Source organism: Somniosus microcephalus, chromosome 5, assembly GCF_052327205.1.
Source record: "Somniosus microcephalus isolate GS21.2 chromosome 5, FLI_Smic_1.0, whole genome shotgun sequence".
NCBI lineage: Eukaryota > Metazoa > Chordata > Chondrichthyes > Squaliformes > Somniosidae > Somniosus > Somniosus microcephalus.
Window position 1 is genome coordinate 174594254 of NC_140991.1, and position 21495 is coordinate 174615748.

The following is a 21495-nucleotide window of genomic DNA, read 5'->3' on the forward strand; positions in this document are numbered from 1 at the left end:
AATTTGTGGCAGAAGAATTTCAAGCATTCCTAAAAAGGAATGGAGTGCGACATTATACGTCCGCACCATATCATCCGTCTACAAATGGGCTGGCAGAGCGCTTTGTACAGACTTTTAAAAAGGCCATCAAGGCGATGGGGGAGGAAAGGTTGCCACTACAACACAAGGTGGACAATTTCCTATTCGCGTACCGTAATGCTGCACATACGGTGACCAACCAGGCCCCCGCCGTCATGTTCTTTAATAGAAGGTTAAGGTCTCGCCTCGAATTGCTCAGACCAAACATCCGGAGAGATGTGGAAAACCGAGTATTTCGTAGGGCTCCTGACAGACAGACACGGAGCTTCGAGGTGGGGCAGCAAGTGTTGGCCCGTGATTATAGAAATGAAAAGTGGCGGTCTGGTACGATAAAGGCCCGCCAGGGACCTTTGATGTACACAGTGGAGACAGGGGACGGCATAATCAGACGACATGCTGATCAACTTGTGGAGTCCAGAAACCCAACTGATTCACTACCTCAAACGTCTCAGCACATTGTTCCAGCGGAATCACGGCCCAGCTCGTCGCTACAGAAGTCTCAGGATGGCGAGGAGTTCAGCACTCCAGTGAGCTCCACGGCACAGGATGTGCCATCAGACACCGACGACTCCAGCGATGAAGTGGTGACGGAAGTACCGCCGCCTACACCGAGACCGACTAGAGAAAGACGTTATCCTAGTCGAGACAGGAGGCCTCCTCAGAGACTGAATCTATAACATGTTTCTTTTTATATATATATAGGTAGACAACTCTGATGTAAATATGTTATGTATGTTGTGTTACCAAATGTTATTAGCCCTAGTTATGGTGCATCTGTTGACTTAATTGCACGGGTACGTTTTAATTAAAAGGGGAGGAATGTTGTGTATGTAATATGTATGCTACTTTAACCCTATGGCCAGGGCAGCACTACTTTGTAGGGCGTAGTGATACCGTAGTACCACTCCTGGCCATAGGGGTATAAATAGTACTGCGGGTACTGATCTCCCCTCAGTTCCCGCCTGTGGGTATGAAGTAAAGACCTAAGTTAAACCCTTCCAAGCTGTCTCTTCCTTTTTGTATCAAGTATATGCGCATACTTTACAATTACCATCTCCTTTTGTCTTGAATATCTCTTAACCTCTCCTGCCTTTTATCCTATCACAGACCTTCCCTTTTGTTCTTTCATCCCCTCCCCCATTTCCCAGCCCCTAAACTTGCTTTAAAATCTGTTCCATTTCCTGCTTTTTTCCAGTTCTGATGAAAGGTCATTGACCTGAAATGTTAACTGTTTCTCTCTTCACAGATGTTACCTGACCTGCTGAGTGTCTCCAGCATTTTCAGTTTTTATCTCTTTATTTACAAATTGGCAGCCCAATTTATATCTCTCTCTCAATTTTTATTTTCACTGAAGCCAAATTAAAACTTATGAGTGATCAAGGGTGTTTCCCTCATAACCCTTTTTTCCTTATATTGAAGACTTGCGTGGTATATAAATAAGAACTTAAGAACATAAGACGTAGGAGCAGGAGTAGGTCATTTGGCCCCTTGAGCCTGCTCCACCATTCAATAAGATCATGGCTGATCTGATCTTGGCCTTAACTCCACTTCCCTGCCTGCTCCCCATAACCTTTGACTCCCTTACCTTTCAAAAATCTGTCTATCTCCACCTTAAGTATATTCAATGACCCAGCCTCCACAGTTCTCTGGAGAAGAGAATTCCAAAGATTCACGACCCTCTGAGAGAAGAAATTCCTCCTCATTTCCGATTTAAAAGGGTGCCCCCTTATTCTGAAATTATGCCCACTAGTTCTAGATTCCCCCATGAGGGGAAACATCCCCTCTGCATCTACCCTGTCAAGCTCCTTCAGAATCTCTTATGTTTCAATAAGATCCCCTCTCATTCTTCTAAACTCCAATGAGTATAGGCCCAACCTGCTCAACCTTTCTTCATAAGACAACCCCTTCATCTCCAGAATCAACCTCGTGAACCTTCTCTGAACGGCCTCCAATGCAAGTATATCCTTCCTTAAATAAGGAGACCAAAACTGTACTCGGTACTCCAGGTGTGGTCTCACCAATGCCCTGTGCAGTTGTAACAGGACTTCCCTACTTTTATACTCCATTCCCTTTGCAATAAAGGCCAACATTCCATTTGCCTTCCTAACTACTTGCTGTACCTGCCTGCTAACTTTTTGTGATTCATGTACAAGGACCCCCAGATCCCTCTGTACCTCAGCATTGTGTAATCTCTCCCCATTTAAATAATAATTTGCTTTTTTATTTTTCCTACCAAAGTGGATACCTCGCATTTTCCCACATTAAACTCAATCTGCCAGATTTTTGGCAACTCACTTAGCCTATCTATATCCCTTTGGAGATTCTTTGCGTCCTCCACACAATTTGCTTTCCCACCTATCATTGTATCATCAGCAAATTTGGCTACATTACACTCAGTAAAAGTCAGAATTCTATACAATTTATAGATTGTCTTACATCCTTGGATTTGTTCAAAAAAGAGTATAATTCAGTATCCTAAAGGAATAAGTTAATGGAATTTCTTAGAGTCCAGTTACTTTTGTGCTGATGTAACTTCAGCTGTACATTGATGCACAAGTGACAGCATAATTCCAAAATCAAGTCCTGATCTGACTTCAAAATACAAAGAGGCAAACAGTGTGAATCCCCTGCCATGTGTCATCTTACACCACTTGGGCTTGACAGCTTGTAGAGTGTCACATGGGGTGTGAAACCAGGTTTGAAAGGCACTGACGCGCAGAGCTCTATCTTCGTGGCTAGAGTACAATTTGCAGACTGTAGCATAATTCAAGTACTGTTGAATATGCTTTGCAATCTTTAGTTACCCATCTAAGATATGCAATTTAGTATAACCACAACCTAACAGGATATTTCGGTACTGGTTATCAAAATGTTGGCACCATTGTCAGGTTGATTTTAATTAAACAGTTTACAGTGTCACTTTGATGCTTGATGTGGCAAATATCCCAGAACATAGATAAGCAACTATTGTACAGGTATATGTAATTTGTTTTATATTACAATACATCAAAATTATTATTTGGTGCCATCTCTTTTTTGTTGCCAGATTATAGTTGATGGCCATGATATACGGTCACTAAATATTAGGCGTTTTCGAAAGTTCATCGGTGTGGTCAGCCAAGAGCCTGTACTTTTTGCTACAACAATCGGTGAAAACATACGATTTGGACGTGAGGATGTTACGGATTCAGAAATCGAGACGGCTACAAAAGAAGCAAATGCCTATAATTTTATCATGAAACTTCCTGAAGTAAGTGAGATGCTTCAACCTTCAAAGGGATGTTCTCCGCATCAAAACATGTTTGGTAAAGCTTTTATTGTTGTGTTTTTATGATGTGATAAAATAAGATGATGTGTTCTCGTAAGATGATGTGATCGCATAAGATGATGTGATTGAATAAGATTATGTGCTAGCATAAGATACAACAAAATTAATCACTGCTTCATTGCATATGGCATAATTGTGATGGCAATGACCATAAAAAAAGTTAGCCAAATACTTTCTCACAAAAGCAGTGCCTCCTTTATAAATTGACCTGTGACAAAATCCTTATTTAAAACTGTAAAGAGGAGAGCCATTTGATCAATATGAAAAAGCTTTTTACAAGTAACACAATTATAGTATCTGAAAGTATTTGAAAGTAGAAAAGGCTTCATCATTAACAGCACGACTTGCACCCTCTTTATAGAGAGGAACCTTTTGACAAATTGCTGTTTTGCTTCTGAGAAGTGACAGCACAAGGAAGGGAATTGGTGACATGGGGACAGAAGTATATTGATAAACTCTATACTTTGATCCAAATAAACTACTCAATTTTCTAGCCTTTAACAAGACATAGTATTGCTACTAGAGTTAACAAAGGAATGAAAAGGAGCAAAAAATACTTTTATACTGCAAAAAAGAGGATTGTAACATTTTTGTACAATACCTATAGAGCTGTTTAATCAACAAACTCTTGATAGATGCATGCTGTTATTTAGTCTTTTGCACCTTAAAAATTGTAAGAACAATTTGCATTTATAAAGTGCCTTTAACATAATAAACAGCCCAAGGCACAGAGGGAAGAGCAGACCAAGTAGTAGTAGAAGATTTAAGAGAGATGACCAAAAGTTTGGTTGAAAAAATAAGTTTTGGGAAGTCTATTAATGATAGGGATGGAACCAGAAAGGTGAAGTGGTTTATGGGAGTTCTAGTTAGCGAGGTTGAGACGACTGAAGTCTGTATCGTTGATAGAGGAACAGAAGGAGGGGGAGATATGCAAGAGGCCAGATTCGGAAGTCTGATAGGTATAGGTTGGGAAGTAGTGCGAGTAGGGTTAAGTAGAGGTGAGACCATGGAGGGATTTGTAAACAAGAATAAAGGCCGGACTGACGAAACAATGCCACCCACCAGATTTCCCATCAGTCCCCAATGTACTGTTTGTTATGTTCATTAATAAATAGACATTCTTATTATGAACACAGCTAGCTTTTGCTAGTTACTTTATTGAGCACATGTGGACTGGTACAGTATCTGTAGAGGCTTCCATCTTGACTGTTGCCTTGTGGGTAGCCTAGTGCCTCATGGGTAATGTAGTCTTAATATATATACAGCTGGGTAGTGTAGTCTTATACATACAGCTCTACGGCTCCACCTAGTGTCCACTATAGAATGACACATTATTGATCGTTACATCCCCCTTTCTTTGAGGTTTAACAAAATCTATATCAATCAACTTTCAAGAAAACAATAAAGATAATATCAGTAACACTTTTGTTAGTGCTCTATAAACATGAACATTTTCAAAACAGTCAACACATTTTCAAAGCTTTACATTGTACTCAAAGATTAAGTCTATCAGGCTTTTTTACTTCACGTGTGGATCTTCTCAACACGTGTAAGTCTGATGTGTCTTCATGAGATTGTTCTGGCGGTGAATGACAAGATGCAGTTGCGGCATTGTCATCGATCTGCTCTTCTATAGATCGAGGTCTCCTTGCGATCTTTGCTTGGAGAGGGTTTCAGTGTTTCCTTCACTCTTCATGCCATAACTCTCAATGTAGTCAATGCACTCTCAAAAAACTGCTGGCAGCTGGATCCCATCATACAGCATAGTCCTCTCAGCAGCCTCGGCTAATGGAACACCAAAGATTGGCCTGAGGGAAGAAGGAGTATCCACCGGAACTGCTTCCTGCTCTGGTGCAGGCTTCTTCTTTTTCTTTTTCTCTTTCCACTGCTTAACAACATCTGCTGCGATTATATCTTTGGACTTTTTCTCCTTGTGTTTTTCCTCTTTGTGCTTTTCTTCCTTTGGCTTCTCTTTGACCTTAAAGTCTTTTTCTTTCTTCTTGGAGAAACTAGGCTTTTTGAAGACATGGATACCCTTTGGCCTTTTCATCCTTGATGGGCTCTCTGCTTCATCACCTGAGTCATCTGGTCTGCTTATGGCACAGTTTATACGGTAGACTCTTTTGACCAGTTCTAAGTCCTCACAAGCTTTGTCACCTAGTATCGAATCAAGCCTTTCAGCCACAACAGAAAACATGAGATGATGCACTTTGTCTTTGACTGTCACTTTAAGTCTGCATACACCTAAGCTATCTATTTTCTGTCCATTATAGTCCTTCAGTAGTACTGACTTTTTCTGTATTTTGGGCTTTTCTTTCATATTTTTTATGTCACTCATACTGATTAAGTTTGCTTTTGCCCCAGTGTCCAGTTTCAATGTAACTAATGCTCCATTTATCTGCAGTGGGATCATCCATTTGTCCACTTTTACTGCATTGACTTTATGTTCAGCATTGTCCATTTCTGAGGGCTGCACATTTTCTGTATCTTTTTTGATATCGTCACATGACACCATTCCTACAAAAAATGTCTCACTTAAATCAGTGTCCTCAATCACATTAACTTGTTGCCCTTTCGTTGTTTTTACTTTTGAAAAGCATTGTTTGGCAAAGTGATTCTTTCCATTACACTTTGTGCACATTTTTCCAAATGCTGGGCATTGTCTTAACTGGTGTTTGTAACCACAGCGTTTACAATTAAAAATGTCATCCTCCGATTGCTTTTCATTTCTGTTCTGCCCACGTTTCTTCCCCTTGTAGGACACAGCACCGACAGCAGCATTTTCACTCATTACAATCGCATCATTATTGATTTCACTGAAAGTCTTTGCGTGCTTTCGAGCTAGCTCACTGGCTTGGCATATTTTCACCGCATTTTCCAAATTTAGTTCGATTTCTCTCAACAGACGTTCCCTGACTTTTTTATCATGAATACCAAACACAATCTGGTCACGAATCATGGATGATTTCAGCTCAGAGAAATTACATGTCTGTGCTTTCAGTTTCAGATCAGTTATAAAGCTATCAAAAGTCTCATTTTGCTGCTGTGTCCGAGAACAGAAGATGTATCTTTCATAGGTCTCATTCTTTTTGGGAGAGCAATGTGCATCAAATTTTTTTTAGCACATCTTCTAATTTTGCTCTGTTCTCCTCTGGATTAAATACAAATGTATTAAATACCTCTATTGCCTGTGGGCCTGCAACCGTATGCAGCAACGCTATCTTCCTTGCGTCTGGCTTCGTACCGAATCCGATGGCTGCAATGTAGAGTTCGAATTGTTGTTTAAAAATCTGCCAATTGTAGTCAATTTTTTCCTCGAGATTCAAACGCTCTGGTGGCTTCAAATTCTCCATGTCGCTTTTCACAATTTTCAGCAGATCTTCACCACCCTGGTACCATCTTATGTTCATTAATAACTAGACATTCTTATTATGAACACAGGTAGCTTTTGCTAGTTACTTTATTGAGCACATGTGGACTGGTACAGTATCTGTCGAGGCTTCCATCTTGACTGTTGCCTTGTGGGTAGCCTAGTGCCTCATGGGTAATGTAGTCTTAATATATATACAGCTGGGTAGTGTAGTCTTATACATACAGCGCTATACAGCTCTCCGGCTCCACCTAGTGTCCACTATAGAATGACATGTTATTGATCGTTACACTGTTCACCTGTAAGAGGCTGCTGTAAGGAAAATGGCCAATCCAGCAAAGAGCCCAACTTTTATTGCTTTGAGGCATCTCCTGTCATATCTATTGGCTCTGGACTCAAGTGGCTGCCTTCTGCCATATATTCCTGCCCTTCCCACCTAGTGGGCAGTACAGCTGCACCGATATTGAGGCAACTGCTCAGCCACTATATGGTAATTGCCTGACACCGGGAATTCTGATGAACTCATGCATGTTAGTTGCTGGTGTAGATGATTCCTGCTCCAGGGGAAGTCCTGCTTCGCCATTGTATTGGTGATGGAGCGGGATCACGTATTTTCAACTGAATGCATTTATATAATCATAAACTCTGCAATAAGGGAGCATGGACTCAAGCTTGGATGAAGAAAGGTGAACTGTTATCATTTCATCACTTTACATAGGGAACAAACTGCCTGGGAAAATGTGAAGGTGGATGTGAGCAGAATCAGAAGTGAACAGGATATATATTAGCCAGAGAAAGGGATAAAAGGATATGAGAAAGAAAGTCATTTTTGGTATTTCACCAACCTTGGGCCAGCTGGATGGACTGCAATGGTCCCTTTGAGAATTATATGTTCCTATCCTTGAGAAAATTCATGCAAAGAGTCAGTATTTATTTTTTTAAGGATTAGATATTTTTGAGACATTTTCATTCCCTTTTCTTTTCTTGTGCCTTCCCATAGCATCCCATGACTAATCATGAGAGTGGACAGGCAGACAAGCTGCTTCCTTGTCTCCACCAATGCCACGCAAGGCACCACATGAACAGCTGGGGTGACCGAATCATAGAAATCTACGGCACAGAAGGAGGCCATTCAGCCCATCTTGTCTGTGCCAGGCCAAAAAAGAGCGATCCAGCTTAATCTCACTTTCCAGCTCTTGTTCCGTATGTTACGGCACTTCAAGTGCATATCCAAGTACTTTTTAAATGTGATGAGGGTTTCTGCCTCTACCACCCTTTCAGACAGTGAGTTCCAGAACCCAACCACCCTCTGGGTGAAAAAAGTTCTCCTCAGCTCCCCTCTAATCCTTCAACCGATTACTTTAAATCTATGCCCCCTGGTTATTGAACTCCCTGCTAAGGGAAATAGGTCCTTCCTACGCACTCTACCTAGGCCCGTCATAATTTTATCCACCTCAATTAAGTCTCCCCTCAGCCTCCTCTGTTCCAAAACAAACAACTCCTGCCTGTCCAGTCTTTTCTCATAGCTAAAATTCTCCAATCCTGGCAACAGCCCCATAAATCTCCTCTGTACCCTCTCTCGTGCAATCACATCTTTCCTGTAATGTGGTGAACAGAACTGTATTCAGTACTCTAACTGCAGCCTAACTAGTGTTTTATACAGCTCAAGCATAACCTTCCTGTCCTTATATTCTATGCCTCAGCTAATAAAGGAAAGTATCCCGTATGCCTTCTTAGCCACCTTATCTACCTGTCCTGCTACCTTCAGGGATCTGTGGATATGCACTCCAAGGTCCCTCTGATCTTCTGCACTTCTCAGTATCCTACCATTTATTGTGTATTCCCTTGCCTTGTTAGCCCTCCTCAAATGCATTACTTCACACTTCTCCAGATTGAATTCCATTTGCCACTTTTCTGCCCACCTGACCAGTCCATTGATATCTTCCTGCAGTCTACAGCTTTCTTTCTCGCTATCAACCATATGGCCAACTTTTGTATCATCTTAATCATGCCCCCTACATTGAAGTCTAAATCATAGATACATGCCACAAAAAGCAAGGGACCTAATACTGAATCCTGCGGAACGCCAATGAAAACAGCCTTCCAGTCACAAAAACACCTGTCGACCATTACCCTTTGCTTCCTACCACTAAGCTAATTGTGGATCCAACTTGCCACTTTCCCTTGGATCCCATGGGTTTTTATTTTTCTAAAAAGTCTGCCATGTGGAACTTTGTCAAAAGCCTTGCTAAAATCCATGTAGACTACATCAAATGTGCTACCCTCATTGACCCTCCTTGTTACCGCCTCAAAAAATTCAATCAAGGCTGCCTGATTGTTCTTCCCTCCCTGCTGGGAAATGCCCAGTCTCTGCTTGGCACAATCACTGCGGCGATGTGATTGAGCTGAGGAACTTATTGCAAGCTCATTTGTGGGCTGAACCTCCATCCAAGTATCCGCTGCAACTTGTAATAATCTTCTTACTGTGGTGCCTAGATATCATTGCTGTCCTTAAAGGGTTAACTGTATGAAGCAAAGATTTCTAATGTTGAATTTCTGTAGTGAAGAGTCCATATAATTTATATCTTGTGTTTTATTGTAGAAATTAAACACCCTTGTTGGGCAGAGAGGTGCACAATTGAGTGGAGGACAGAAACAAAGAATTGCAATTGCCCGGGCTTTGGTGCGTAACCCAAAGATTCTCTTGTTAGATGAAGCCACTTCTGCCCTGGACACAGAGAGTGAAGCTGTGGTTCAAGCTGCATTAGATAAGGTACAAGTTACCAAACACAGTAGTTGTACATATTAAGCAAAAGAAACAAAAAAAATGTGCCAATTAATTTGTGGGACACATATAGGAAATGCCTAATGTTATGCAGAAAACAATTGAGCAATTATTTTTAAACATAGTAAAAACTCATGAACATGTAAAAAGAGGGCAGGAAAAGACCAGTTGGTCTATTGAGCCTGACCTGTCCTGGCATGCTGTAACTTCCATGCACCATCACCTTCATTTCCCTCCCTCCCACTCACTGTCATGCAATCACCTGGAAGAGGCTAACAGGCTAATTTTACATTGTTTTGCTGTGGTTTCTTTGAATCTGCTGCCAAAGTTACAGTGAACAACCAGGAGAATGCCTGTGAAAATATGTTTTTATTTGCTCTCAGTATGTGAATGATATTGGCAAGGACGTATTTATTATTTCCCTAGTTTCTCTGAAAATCAAGTTCATTAAGGGGTTGAATTTCCACGGGGGTTCTCCTGATCACCAGCCACAACTGTGGAAAACACAGAGAAATTGCATGCACACACTGATTATAGGGAACACTTTTTTCACACAAATTATTTTTTCATATCAAATTATAAAATCGTATATGAGCAAATCTGTTAAAGAAATGAAATCTGGTAACTTTTCACCAGAGCTCCTTTTCTAACTTCCACAGGCAAGTAAAGGGCGGACTACGATCATAATCGCTCATCGCCTGTCCACAATCAGGACTGCAGATGTAATAGCAAGCTTTCAAAATGGAGTTTTAGTGGAACAAGGGACACATGCAGAACTGATGCAAAAAAATGGAGTTTACCACTCACTTGTATCAGCACAGGTACCATTTTCTTTATTGGGAGATATCTCAACATAAAATGCAATGCATACAGCTGGAGGAAGTAAATATTTTCTTATCTTTATAATATAAGAAGAGTTCATACAAAAAAAATTCAAAGACCACCTGCCACAGGCAAAGCCTCACACACAGCAGATGGCTCGTTGGCAAATTGCGATGCTGCAATTTTCCAATAAACAATCCACTGTGTGTAAGATGCCACCACTGGCATGAGGAATTGGAAGATTTTGCCCCTATATTCCTTCCCTGTAACATTATAAAATATATAATTTCATTTTACTATTAGGTTTGTGGCAAAATAAATACTGCACTGTAAATCATGGTAAACCTTCGCTACAGTATGAGTCAATTCGGACAATATCAGTAAAGGTACTATATTGTTGCAGTATTAGTCATAAGATACGCTAACACTGCAGTGTGAGTTCCATGTACAATATCATCTTATGATTTACGTGTACACTATCCCTTCAGTATGAGTTATGTGTACAAGATCACTGCAGTGTGTCACATGTACAATATCACTTCAGTGTGAATCATGTGTACAATGTCACAGCAGTATAGCTACATGTAAAATATCAATCCAGTATAGCTGTGTGTCAGGCTAAACATAGAAAGTTCAGAGAAGTGAAAAAGAAAATAAGAGGGGAAAAGAGATGGTATGAGATTAGAATGGCAGCTAACATAAAAGTTAATCCAGAAGGCTTCTATAGTCATATAAACAGCAAAAAATAGTAAGGGGGGTGTGAGGCCGATTAGGCACCAAAAAGGAAACATACGCATAGATGCAGAAGGTATGGCTGAGGTACTAAATGAGTACTTTGCATTTGTCTTCACCAAGGAAGAGGATGCTGCCATAGACATAGTGAAGGAGGAGATAGAGGAGATACTGGATGGGATAAGAATTAATAAAGACAAGGGTACTAAAAGGCTGGCTGTACTTAAAGTAGATAATTCACCAGGAGCAGATGGGATGCATCCTAGGATGCTGAGGGAAGTGAAGGAAGAAATCACAGAGGTACTGGCCATAACCTTCCAATCCACCTGCTAAACAGGTGTGGTGCCAGAGGACTGGACAATTACAAATGTTACACCCTTCTTCAAAAAAGGGTGTAAAGATAAACCCAGCAATTACAGGCCAGTCAGTTTAACCTCGGTAGTGGGTTTTTTAGAAACAATAATCAGGGACAAAATTAACAGTCACTTAGACAAGTGTGGATTAATTAAGGAAAGCCAGCACGGATTTGTTAAAGGCAAATTGTGTTTAACCAAATTGATCAAGTTTTTTGATGAGGTAACAGAGAGGGTTGATGAGAGTAATGTGGTTGGCGTGGTGTACATCGATTTCCAAAAGGCATTCGACAAAGCGCCACATAATAGGCTTGCCAGCAAAGTTAAGGCCCATGGAATAAAAGGGACAGTGGCAGCATGGATATGAAATTGGCTAAGTGACAGGAAACAGAAAGCAGTGGTGAACGGTTGTTTTTCGGACTGGAGGAAGTGGTGTCCCCCAGGGATCAGTACGAGGACCACTGCTTTTCTTGTTTTATATGACTTGGATGTGGGTGTACAGGGCACAATTTCAAAATTTGCAGATGACACAAAGCTTGGAAGTATAGTGAACAGTGAGGAGGATAGTGATGCGCTATCAATTACTCAAAAGACTGAGGTTAAGCGAGTAACTAACAGGCTTTTATTAACAAGAGAATGAAGGTGTGCCTTGAGTGGTCGACCAGTCCAGAATACAGAGGGACTGTGGAGCAGTCACCTTTTATACCTGGACTCGTGGGAGGAGTCAGCCGAGGCATGTACAGACATGTACACAGTGGAATACAAACACCCACACAGGCAGGTATAACAGTGGTTTACCACAGATAGTGATAGACTTCTAGAGGACATAGACAGGCTGGTGGAATGGGCAGACATGTGGCAGATGAAATTTAATACAGAAAAGTGTGAAGTCATACATTCTGGTAGAAAGAATGAGGAGAGGAAATATAAACTAAAGGGTACAATCTTAAAGCGGGTGCATGAACAGAGAGACATGGGGGTATATGTGCATAAATCATTGAAGGTGGCAGGGCAGGTTGAGAAAGCAGTTAAAAAAGCTTCGAGGTTCCTGAGCTTCATAAATAGAGGTATAGGGCTCGATTTTGCCAGGCCCAAGGAGGCGGGATGGGAGGTGTGTGAAGTGGTAAAATCGCAAAAAAAAGGCGAGCGGGCCCGATCCCGCCTCCGAGCAATTTTCCCAAATGCGTATTTTCTGACCCCATTTCCATCCCATCTCCAAGAGGCGGGATATGCCCTTAAGGCGCTTAAGAACCAGTTAAGTGCCTCTATAATCCCAGTTTGAGAGGCCTTTCTGATTTTATCTCTCTTCCCACATCCTACACGTCTCCTTTGGAACACGCCAGTGAATCCTGGCGACCTCACAAGTGAACTGCTTACTAACAGCTGCAGCTCTACCATTAAAAAGGAATTTTCAGCAATCATCATTTGCAGGTGGCAGAACTTTCTTGTCTCAGGTCTGGGGGAACTTTTAGCAGGCCTACTCATGGTGGAAGTTTGGAGCCTGACACCCATCTCCAGTCTGACCTCCTGGGAAACCCTTCTCGCCACCTTGACTGAGCGCTTCCTCAACTGAGGCATAAACCAGAAGCAAGGCACAAGTAAGGAGTGTGATGGAATATTCTCCACTTGTTTGGATGAGTACAGCTCCAACAACACTCAAGAAGCTCAACACCATCCAGGACAAAGCAGCCTACTTGATTGGCGCACCATCCACCACCTTAAACATTCACTCCCTCCACCGTGTACCGTGGCTGCAGTGTGTAGCATCTGCAAGATTCACTGCAGCAACTCGCCAAGGCTTCTTCGGCAGCATCTCTCAAACCTGCGAACTCTTCCTCCTAGAAGGACAAGGGCAGCAGGCGCATGGGAACACCACCACCTGCAAGTTCCCCTCCAAGTCACACACCATCCTGACTTAGAAGTATATCGCCGATCCTTCATTGTCGCTGGGTCAAAATCCTGGAACTCCCTCCCTAACCGCACTTTGGGAGTACCTTCACCACACGGACTTCAGCGGTTCAAGAAGGCGACTCACCACCACCTTCTCAAGGGCAACTAGGGATGGGCAATAAATGTTGGCATTGCCAGCGACGCCCTGCTCCCATAAGCGAATAAAAAAACAACTTCGAATACACTACAGTGAGCATTGCAACGAATCAGGCACTCACCACCGATCTATGAGATGAAACATAGAAAAAAGAAACATATAGAGGATAGGAGCAGGAGTAGGACATTTGGCCTCTCGAGCCTGCTTCACCATTGAATAAGATCATGGCTGATCATCCAAACTCAGTACGCTGTCCCTGCCTTCTCCCCATATCCCTTGATCCCTTTAGCCTTAAGAAATATATCTAACTCCTTCTTGAATATATTTAATGAATTGGCCTCAACTGCCTTCTGTGGTAGAGAATTCCACAGGTTCACCACTCTCTGGGTGAAGAAATTCCTCCTCATCTCTGTCTTAAATGGTTTACTCCTTATCCTTAGACTGTGACCCCTGGTTCTGGACTCCCCCACCATCGGGAACATCCTTCTTGTGTCTAGTCCTGTTAGAATTTTATAAGTTTCATTGAGATCCCCTCTCATTCTTCTAAACTCCAGCGAGTATAAGCCCAATCGACCCAATCTCTCCTCATACGTCATTCCTGCCACCCCAGGTATCAGTCTGGTAAATCTTCGCTACACTCCCTCCATGGCAAGAACATCCTTCCTCAAATAGGGTGACCAAAACTGCACACAATACTCAAGGTGTGGTCTCACCAAGGCCCTGTACAACTGCAGCAAGACATCCTTGTTCCTGTACTCAAACCCTCTCACTATGAAGGCCAACATGCCATTTGCCTTCTTAACCGCCTGCTGCACCTGCATACTTACCTTCAGCGACTGGTGCACAAGGACACTCAGGTCTCGTTGCACTTCCCCTTCTCCCAATCTATTGCCATTCAGGTAATAATCTGCCTTCCTGTTTTTGCCACCAAAGTGGATAACCTCGCATGTATCCACATTATACTGCATCTGCCATGCATCTGCCCAATCACACAACCTGTCCAAATCATACTGGAGTTTCTTGGCATCCTCCTCACAGCACACACACCCACCCAGCTTTGTGTCATCTGCAAACTTCGAGATATTACATCTAGTTCCCTCGTCGAGATCATTAATATATATTGTGAATAGCTGGGGTCCTAGGACCGATCCCTGTGGTACCCCACTAGTCACTGCCAGCCACTCGGAAAAAGACCCATTTATTCCAACTCTTTACTTCCTGTCTGCCAACCAGTTCTCTATCCAAGTCAGTAGAGTCATAGAGTAATACAGCACGGATAGAGGCCCTTCGGCCCATCGTGTCCGCGCCGACCATCAAGCCCTGTCTAATCAAATCCCATATTCCAGCATTTGGCCCGTAGCCTTGTATGCTATGGCATTTCAAGTGCACATCCAAATGCTTCTTAAATGTTGTGAGGGTTTCTGCCTCCACAACCCTTTCAGGCAGTGAGTTCCAGACTCCAACCACCCTCTGGGTGAAAAAGTTCTTTCTCAAATCCCCTCTAAACCTCCCGCCCTTTACCTTGAATCTATGCCCCCTAGTTATTGACCCCTCTACTAAGGGAAAAAGCTCCTCAGCATCCATCCTATCTATGCCTCTCATAATTTTGTACACCTCAATCATGTCCCCCCTCAGCCTCCTCAGCTCCAAGGAAAACAAACCCAATCTGCCCAATCTCTCTTCATAGCTGAAGCGCTCCAGCCCTGGTAACATCCTGGTGAACCTCCTCTGCACCCTCTCTAACGCGATCACATCCTTCCTGTAGTGTGGCGACCAGAACTGCACACAGTATTCCAGCTGTGGCCTAACCAGTGTTTTATACAGCTCCATCATAACCTCCTTGCTCTTATATTCAATGCCTCGGCTAATGAAGGCAAGTATCCCATATGCCTTTTTTACCACCTTATCCACCTGTTCCTCCGCCTTCAGGGATCTGTGTACTTGCACACCCAGATCCCTCTGACCCTCCGTCTTGCCTAGGGTCTTTCCATTCATTGTGTATTCCTTTGCCTTGTTAGTCCCCCCAAAGTGCATCACCTCGCACTTTTCCGGGTTAAATTCCATTTGCCACTGTTCCGCCCATCTGACCAACCCATCTATATCGTCCTGCAGACTGAGGCTACCCTCCTCGCTATTTACCACCCTACCAATTTTTGTATCATCCGCGAACTTACTGATCATACCCTTTACATTCATATCCAAGTCATTAATGTAGACCACAAACAGCAAGGGACCCAGCACCGATCCCTGTGGTACCCCACTGGCCACAGGCTTCCAGTCACAAAAACAACCTTCGACCATCACCCTCTGCCTTCTGCCACTAAGCCAGTTTTGTATCCAATGTGCCAAGGCACCCTGGATTCCATGGGCTCTTACCTTCTTGACCAGTCTCCTGTGCGGGACTTTATCGAAGGCCTTACTGAAATCCATGTATACCACATCCACTGCGTTACCCTCATCCACACACCTAGTCACCCCCTCAAAAAATTCAATCAAATTAGTCAGACATGATCTTCCCTTGACAAAGCCATGTTGACTATCCCTGATTAATCCTTGCCTCTCCAAGTGGAGACAAATTTTGTCCCTCAGGATTTTTTCCAATAATTTTCCTACCACTGATGTTAGGCTCACTGGCCTGTAGTTCCCCGGTTTTTCCCTACTACCCTTCTTGAATAATGGTACTACATTAGCGGTTCTCCAGTCCTCTGGCACATCCCCTGTGGCCAGAGAGGTCCTGAATATATGTGTTAGAGCCCCCGCAATCTCCTCCTTTGCCTCACACAGCAGCCTGGGATACATTTCATCCGGGCCTGGGGATTTATCCATTTTTAGGCCAGCTAAAACCGCCAATACCTCCTCCCTCTCGATGTTAATATGTTCGAGCATATCACAGTCCCCCCGCCCTATTTCTATGTCTACATCGTCCTTCTCCATAGTGAAAACAGATGCAAAAAATTCATTTAGAACCCCTCCTACATCTTCCGGCTCCACACACAGATTGCCACTTTTGTCCCTAATGGGCCCTATTTTTTCCCTAGTTATCCTCTTACCCTTAATATACTTATAAAACATCTTCGGATTTTCCTTTATTTTGCTCGCCAGTGTTATTTCATGGCCCCTCCTTGATCTCCTAATTTCTTTTTTAAGTATCCCCCTGCACTTTTTGTACTCCTCTAGGGCTTCCTCCGTCTTTAGCCTTTTGTATCTACCAAAAGCCCTCCTTTTTTTCCTAATCCATTCTCGTATATCCCCTGACATCCAAGGTTCCCTGTGGTTTTTGGAACCACCCTTGACCTTTACGGGAACATGTTGCCATTGTATGATCTCAATCTCCCTTCTGAAAGCCTCCCATTGCTCCGATGCGGATTTTCCTACAAGTAGCTGATCCCAGTCCATTTTGGCCAGATCCTGCCTTATCCTATTAAAATCGGCCTTCCCCCAATTTAGAACCTTTATTTCCGGCCCATCCCTGTCCTTTTCCATGGCCACCTTAAATCTTACCATATTATGGTCACTATCACCAAAGTGCTCACCTACTAGCACTTTTTCCACTTGGCCGGCCACATTCCCTAGAATTAGGTCCAGTACCGCCCCCTCTCTTGTAGGACTTTCTACACGCTGGCTCAAAAAGCTCTCCTGGATGCACTTTAAGAATTCTACACCCTCTGAGCCTTTCACACTCTGACTATCCCAGTTAACATTGGGGAAGTTGAAATCCCCCATTATTATTACCCTATTATTTGCACATTTCTCTGAGATTTGCCTACATATCTGTTCCTCTATCTCCCCCTGACTGTTTGGAGGCCTATAGTACACTCCCAGCAAAGTGCTTGCCCCCTTTTTGTTTTTAAGCTCCACCCATATGGCCTCATTAGAGGACCCTGCTAATATATCATCCCTCCTTACTGCAGTAATTGACTCCTTAATTAATATTGCGACACCCCCTCCTCTTATACCTCCCCCTCTGTCTCGCCTGAAGATTCTGTACCCCGGAATATTGAGCTGCCAGTCTTGCCCTTCCCTCAACCATGTCTCCGTGACAGCAACAATATCATACTCCCATGTGTTTATCAACACCTTCAGTTCATCCACCTTATTTGCAAGACTCCTTGCATTAAAATAGATGCCATCCAGCCTTGCCCTTATATATTTGCCCTGTCTACCAAGCTGACTTGTTTTTTTCTCTATAATTGGCAGCACATCCCCCCCCTATTTCAGCTCCCCTCTGTATCCCATCCCCCTGCCAAGTTAGTTTAAACCCCCCCCCCAACAGTGCTAGCAAACCTCCCCGCAAGGATATTTGTCCCGCTCTGGTTCAGGTGCAACCCGTCCGACTTGTACAAGTCCCACCTTTCCCAGAAGCAGGCCCAGTGATCCAGGAAAGTAAAACCCTCCCCCCTACACCAACTCTTTAGCCACGCATTCATCTGCTCTATCCTCCCATTCCTATACTTACTAGCACGTGGCACTGGGAGTAATCCAGAGATTACAACCTTTGAGGTCCTGCTCTTTAATCTGTTACCTAGCTCCCTAAATTCTTGATGCAGGACCTCATCCCTCTTTTTACCTATGTCGTTGGTACCAATGTGGACCACGACCATTGGCTGTTCACCCTCCCCCTCCAGAATGCCCTGCAGCCACTCAGTGACATCCTTGACCCTGGCACCAGGGAGGCAACAAACCATCCTGGATTCACGTCTACGGCCACAGAAACGCCTATCTGTTCCCCTTACTATAGAATCCCCTACCACTATTGCTCTCCCACTCTTTTTCCCCCCTTCCTGGGCAGCAGGAGCACCCCCAGTGCCAGGAAGTTGGCTGCTGCTGCCTTCCCCTGGTGAGTCATCCCCCTCAACAGTACCTTGCCTTCAATCCCATGTGCCTTAACTTTACACGCTAATCTCTTATGCGGGACCTTATCGAAAGCCTTCTGAAAGTCCAAATACACCAAATCCACTGGTTCTCCCTTATCTATTCTACCAGTTACATCCTCAAAAAATTCCAGTAGATTAGTCGAGCACGATTTACCTTTTGTAATTCCATGTTGACTTTGTCCGATCCTGTCACCGTTTTCCAAGTGCTCTGCTATTACATCTTTAACAATAGACTCTAGCAGTTTCCCTACTACCGATGTCAGGCTTACCGGCCTATAATTCCCCATTTTCTCTCTACCACCTTTTTTGAATAGTGGGGTATCATTAGCTACCCTCCAATCCATGGGAACTGTTCCAGAGTCTATAGAGTTTTGGAAGATGACCAGCAACGCATCTATTATTTCTAGGGCCACTTCCTTAAGTACTCTAGGATGTAGATTATCAGGCCCTGGGGATTTATCGGCTTTCAATCCCGTCAATTTCCCTAACACCATTTCCCTACAAATACTGATTTCATTCAGTTCCTCCCTCTCATTAGACCCTCTGTTCCCCGACATCTCTGGGAGGTTATTTGTGCCCTCCTTTGTGAAGGCAGAACCAAAGTATGTATTTAATTGGTGTGCCATTTCTTTGTTCCCCATTATAAATTATCCTGATTCTGACTGCAAATGACCTACGCTTGAATCACCAATCTTTTTCTCTTCACATATCTATAGAAGCTTTTACAGTCAGTTTTTATGTTCCCTGAAAGCTTACTCTCATACTATATTTTCCCCTCAAATTAATCCCTTTGTCCTACTTTGCTGAATCCTACTCTGCTCCCAATACTCAGGTTTGCTGCTTTTTCTGGCCAATTTATATGTCCTCTCCTTGGATATTATGCTATCCCTAATTTCCCTTGTTAGCCACGGTTGAGTCACCTTTTTTGTTTCGTTTTTATGCCAAACGGGAATGTACAAATTCTGTAGTTCATCCATACGATCTTTAAATGTTTGCCATTGCCTATCCACCATCAACGCTTTGAGTAACATTCCCCAATCAATCCTACCCAACGCTTTGAGTAACATTCCCCAATCAATCCTACCCAACTCATGCCTCATACCATCGTAGTTTCCTTTATTTAAATTCAGGACCCTAGTCTCCGAGTCAAATACTTCACTCTCCATCTTAATCAAAAAATCTATAATATTATGATCGCTCCGCACCAAGGGGCCTCACACAACAAGATTGCTAATTATTCCTTTCTCATTACATAATACACAGTCTAAGATGGCCTGATCTCTAGTTGGTTCCTCGACATATTGGTCCAGGAAACCAATCCGTATACACTCCAGGAATTCCTCCTCCACAGTATTGTTACTAATTTGGTTAGCCCAATCTATATGTAGATTAAAGTCACCCATGATAACTGCTGTGTCCTTATTGCACGCATTTCTAATTTCCCATTTAATGCCATCCCCAACCTCCACATTACTATTTGGGGGTCTGTATACAACTCCCACTAATGTTTTCTGCCCATTGGTATTTCTCAGCTCTACCCATACAGATTCCATATCATCAGAGCTAATATCCTTCCTTACAATTGTGTTAATCTCCTCTTTTACCAGCGATTCTACACCACCTCCTTTTCCTTTTTGCCTGTCTTTCCTAAATATTGAATACCCCTGGATGTTCCCAGCCTTGGTCACCCTGGAGCCATATTTCCATAATCCCAATCATATCATATCCGTTTACATCAATTTGCGCAGCTAATTCATCCACCTTATTACGAATGCTCCTCGCATTAAGACTTGTTTTTTTAACACTGTTAGACCTTTTTGAATTATTATTTACTGCGGCCATGTTTGATTTAAACTCTTCTCTGACTGTCACTTTTGCTTTTCTCCTTCCTGTCTTTTGCTTCTATCCTTGTTTCCCGTTCCTCTGTCTCCCTGCACAGGTTCCCAAACCCCTGTCATTTTAGTTTAAACCCTCCCCCACAGCACTAGCAAACACTCCCCCTGGGACATCGGTCCTGGTCCTGCACAGGTGCAAACTGTCCAGTTTGTACTGGTCCCACCTCCCCCAGAACCAGTTCCAATGTCACAGGAATTTGAATCCATTCCCCTTGCACCATTCGTCTGGCTACATATTCATCTGAAATACCCTTCTATTTCTACTCTGACTAGCATGTGGCAATGTTAGTAATCCTGAGCTTACTACCTTTGAGACCCTATTTTTTAATTTACCTCCTAACTCCCTATATTCAGCTTCAAGCCTTCAGCCCAGTTTTTACTATATTGTTGGTACCTATATGCACCAGGACAACTGGCTCTTCACCCTCCCCTTCTAAAATGCTCTGCAGCCGTTCCGAGAAATCCTTGACCCTTGCACCAGGGAGGCAACATACCATCCTGGAGTCTCGTTTGCGGCCACAGAAACGCCTATCTATTCCCCTTACAATAGAATCCCCTATTACTATAGCTCTCCCACTCTTTTGCCTCCCCTCCTGTGCAGCAGAACCACCCACGGTGCCAGGAAGTTGGCTGCTGCTGTCTTCCCCCGATAAGCCATCTCCCCCAACAATATCCAAAGCGGTATATCTGTTTGAGACGGGGATGGCCACAGGGGACCCCTGCACTACCTGCCTGTGCCTGCTACTCTGCCTGGCGGTCACCCATTCCCTTCCTGCCTGTGCAGCCTTTACCTGTGGTATGACCAACTCATTAAACTTGATATCCATGATGTCCTCAGCATCGCGAATGCTCCAGTATGTATCCATTTGCAGCTCCAGCACCGCAATGCGATCTGCCAGTAGCTGCAGCTGGATACACTTCCCGCACACATGGTCGTCAGGGACACAGGAAGTGTCCCTGATTTCCCACATAGTGCAGGAGGAGCATACCACGGCACCGAGCTGTGCTGCCATGACTTATCCATTAATGAATTCAAATAAAATTAAATCGTATCAATCACACCAATTGCACTACAATTAAATGATATACTCAAGGGCCCTTGTTTATCAGCAGTCCCCGCTACACAACAGAGACCCTAGAAACTATAAACCACAAAATTTAAGTTGGGAAAAAGTGAGAAAGAGAGAAATTCAGTAGGCTTTGCGCCCAGT

General features: G+C 43.3%; 1 protein-coding gene across 2 annotated transcripts in view; it reads left to right on the forward strand.

The window, feature by feature from the left end:
* Positions 1 to 21495, forward strand: part of LOC147117448 (ATP-dependent translocase ABCB1-like) — a 174744-nt gene that overhangs the window by 50383 nt on the left and 102866 nt on the right. For both annotated transcript variants that reach the window (XM_085988444.1, XM_085988443.1), the window contains exons 8-10: positions 3125 to 3328; positions 9379 to 9549; positions 10221 to 10382. In XM_085988444.1, the coding sequence (XP_085844570.1) occupies positions 3125 to 3328; positions 9379 to 9549; positions 10221 to 10382 (537 nt within the window). The remainder of the gene's footprint in view (positions 1 to 3124; positions 3329 to 9378; positions 9550 to 10220; positions 10383 to 21495) is intronic.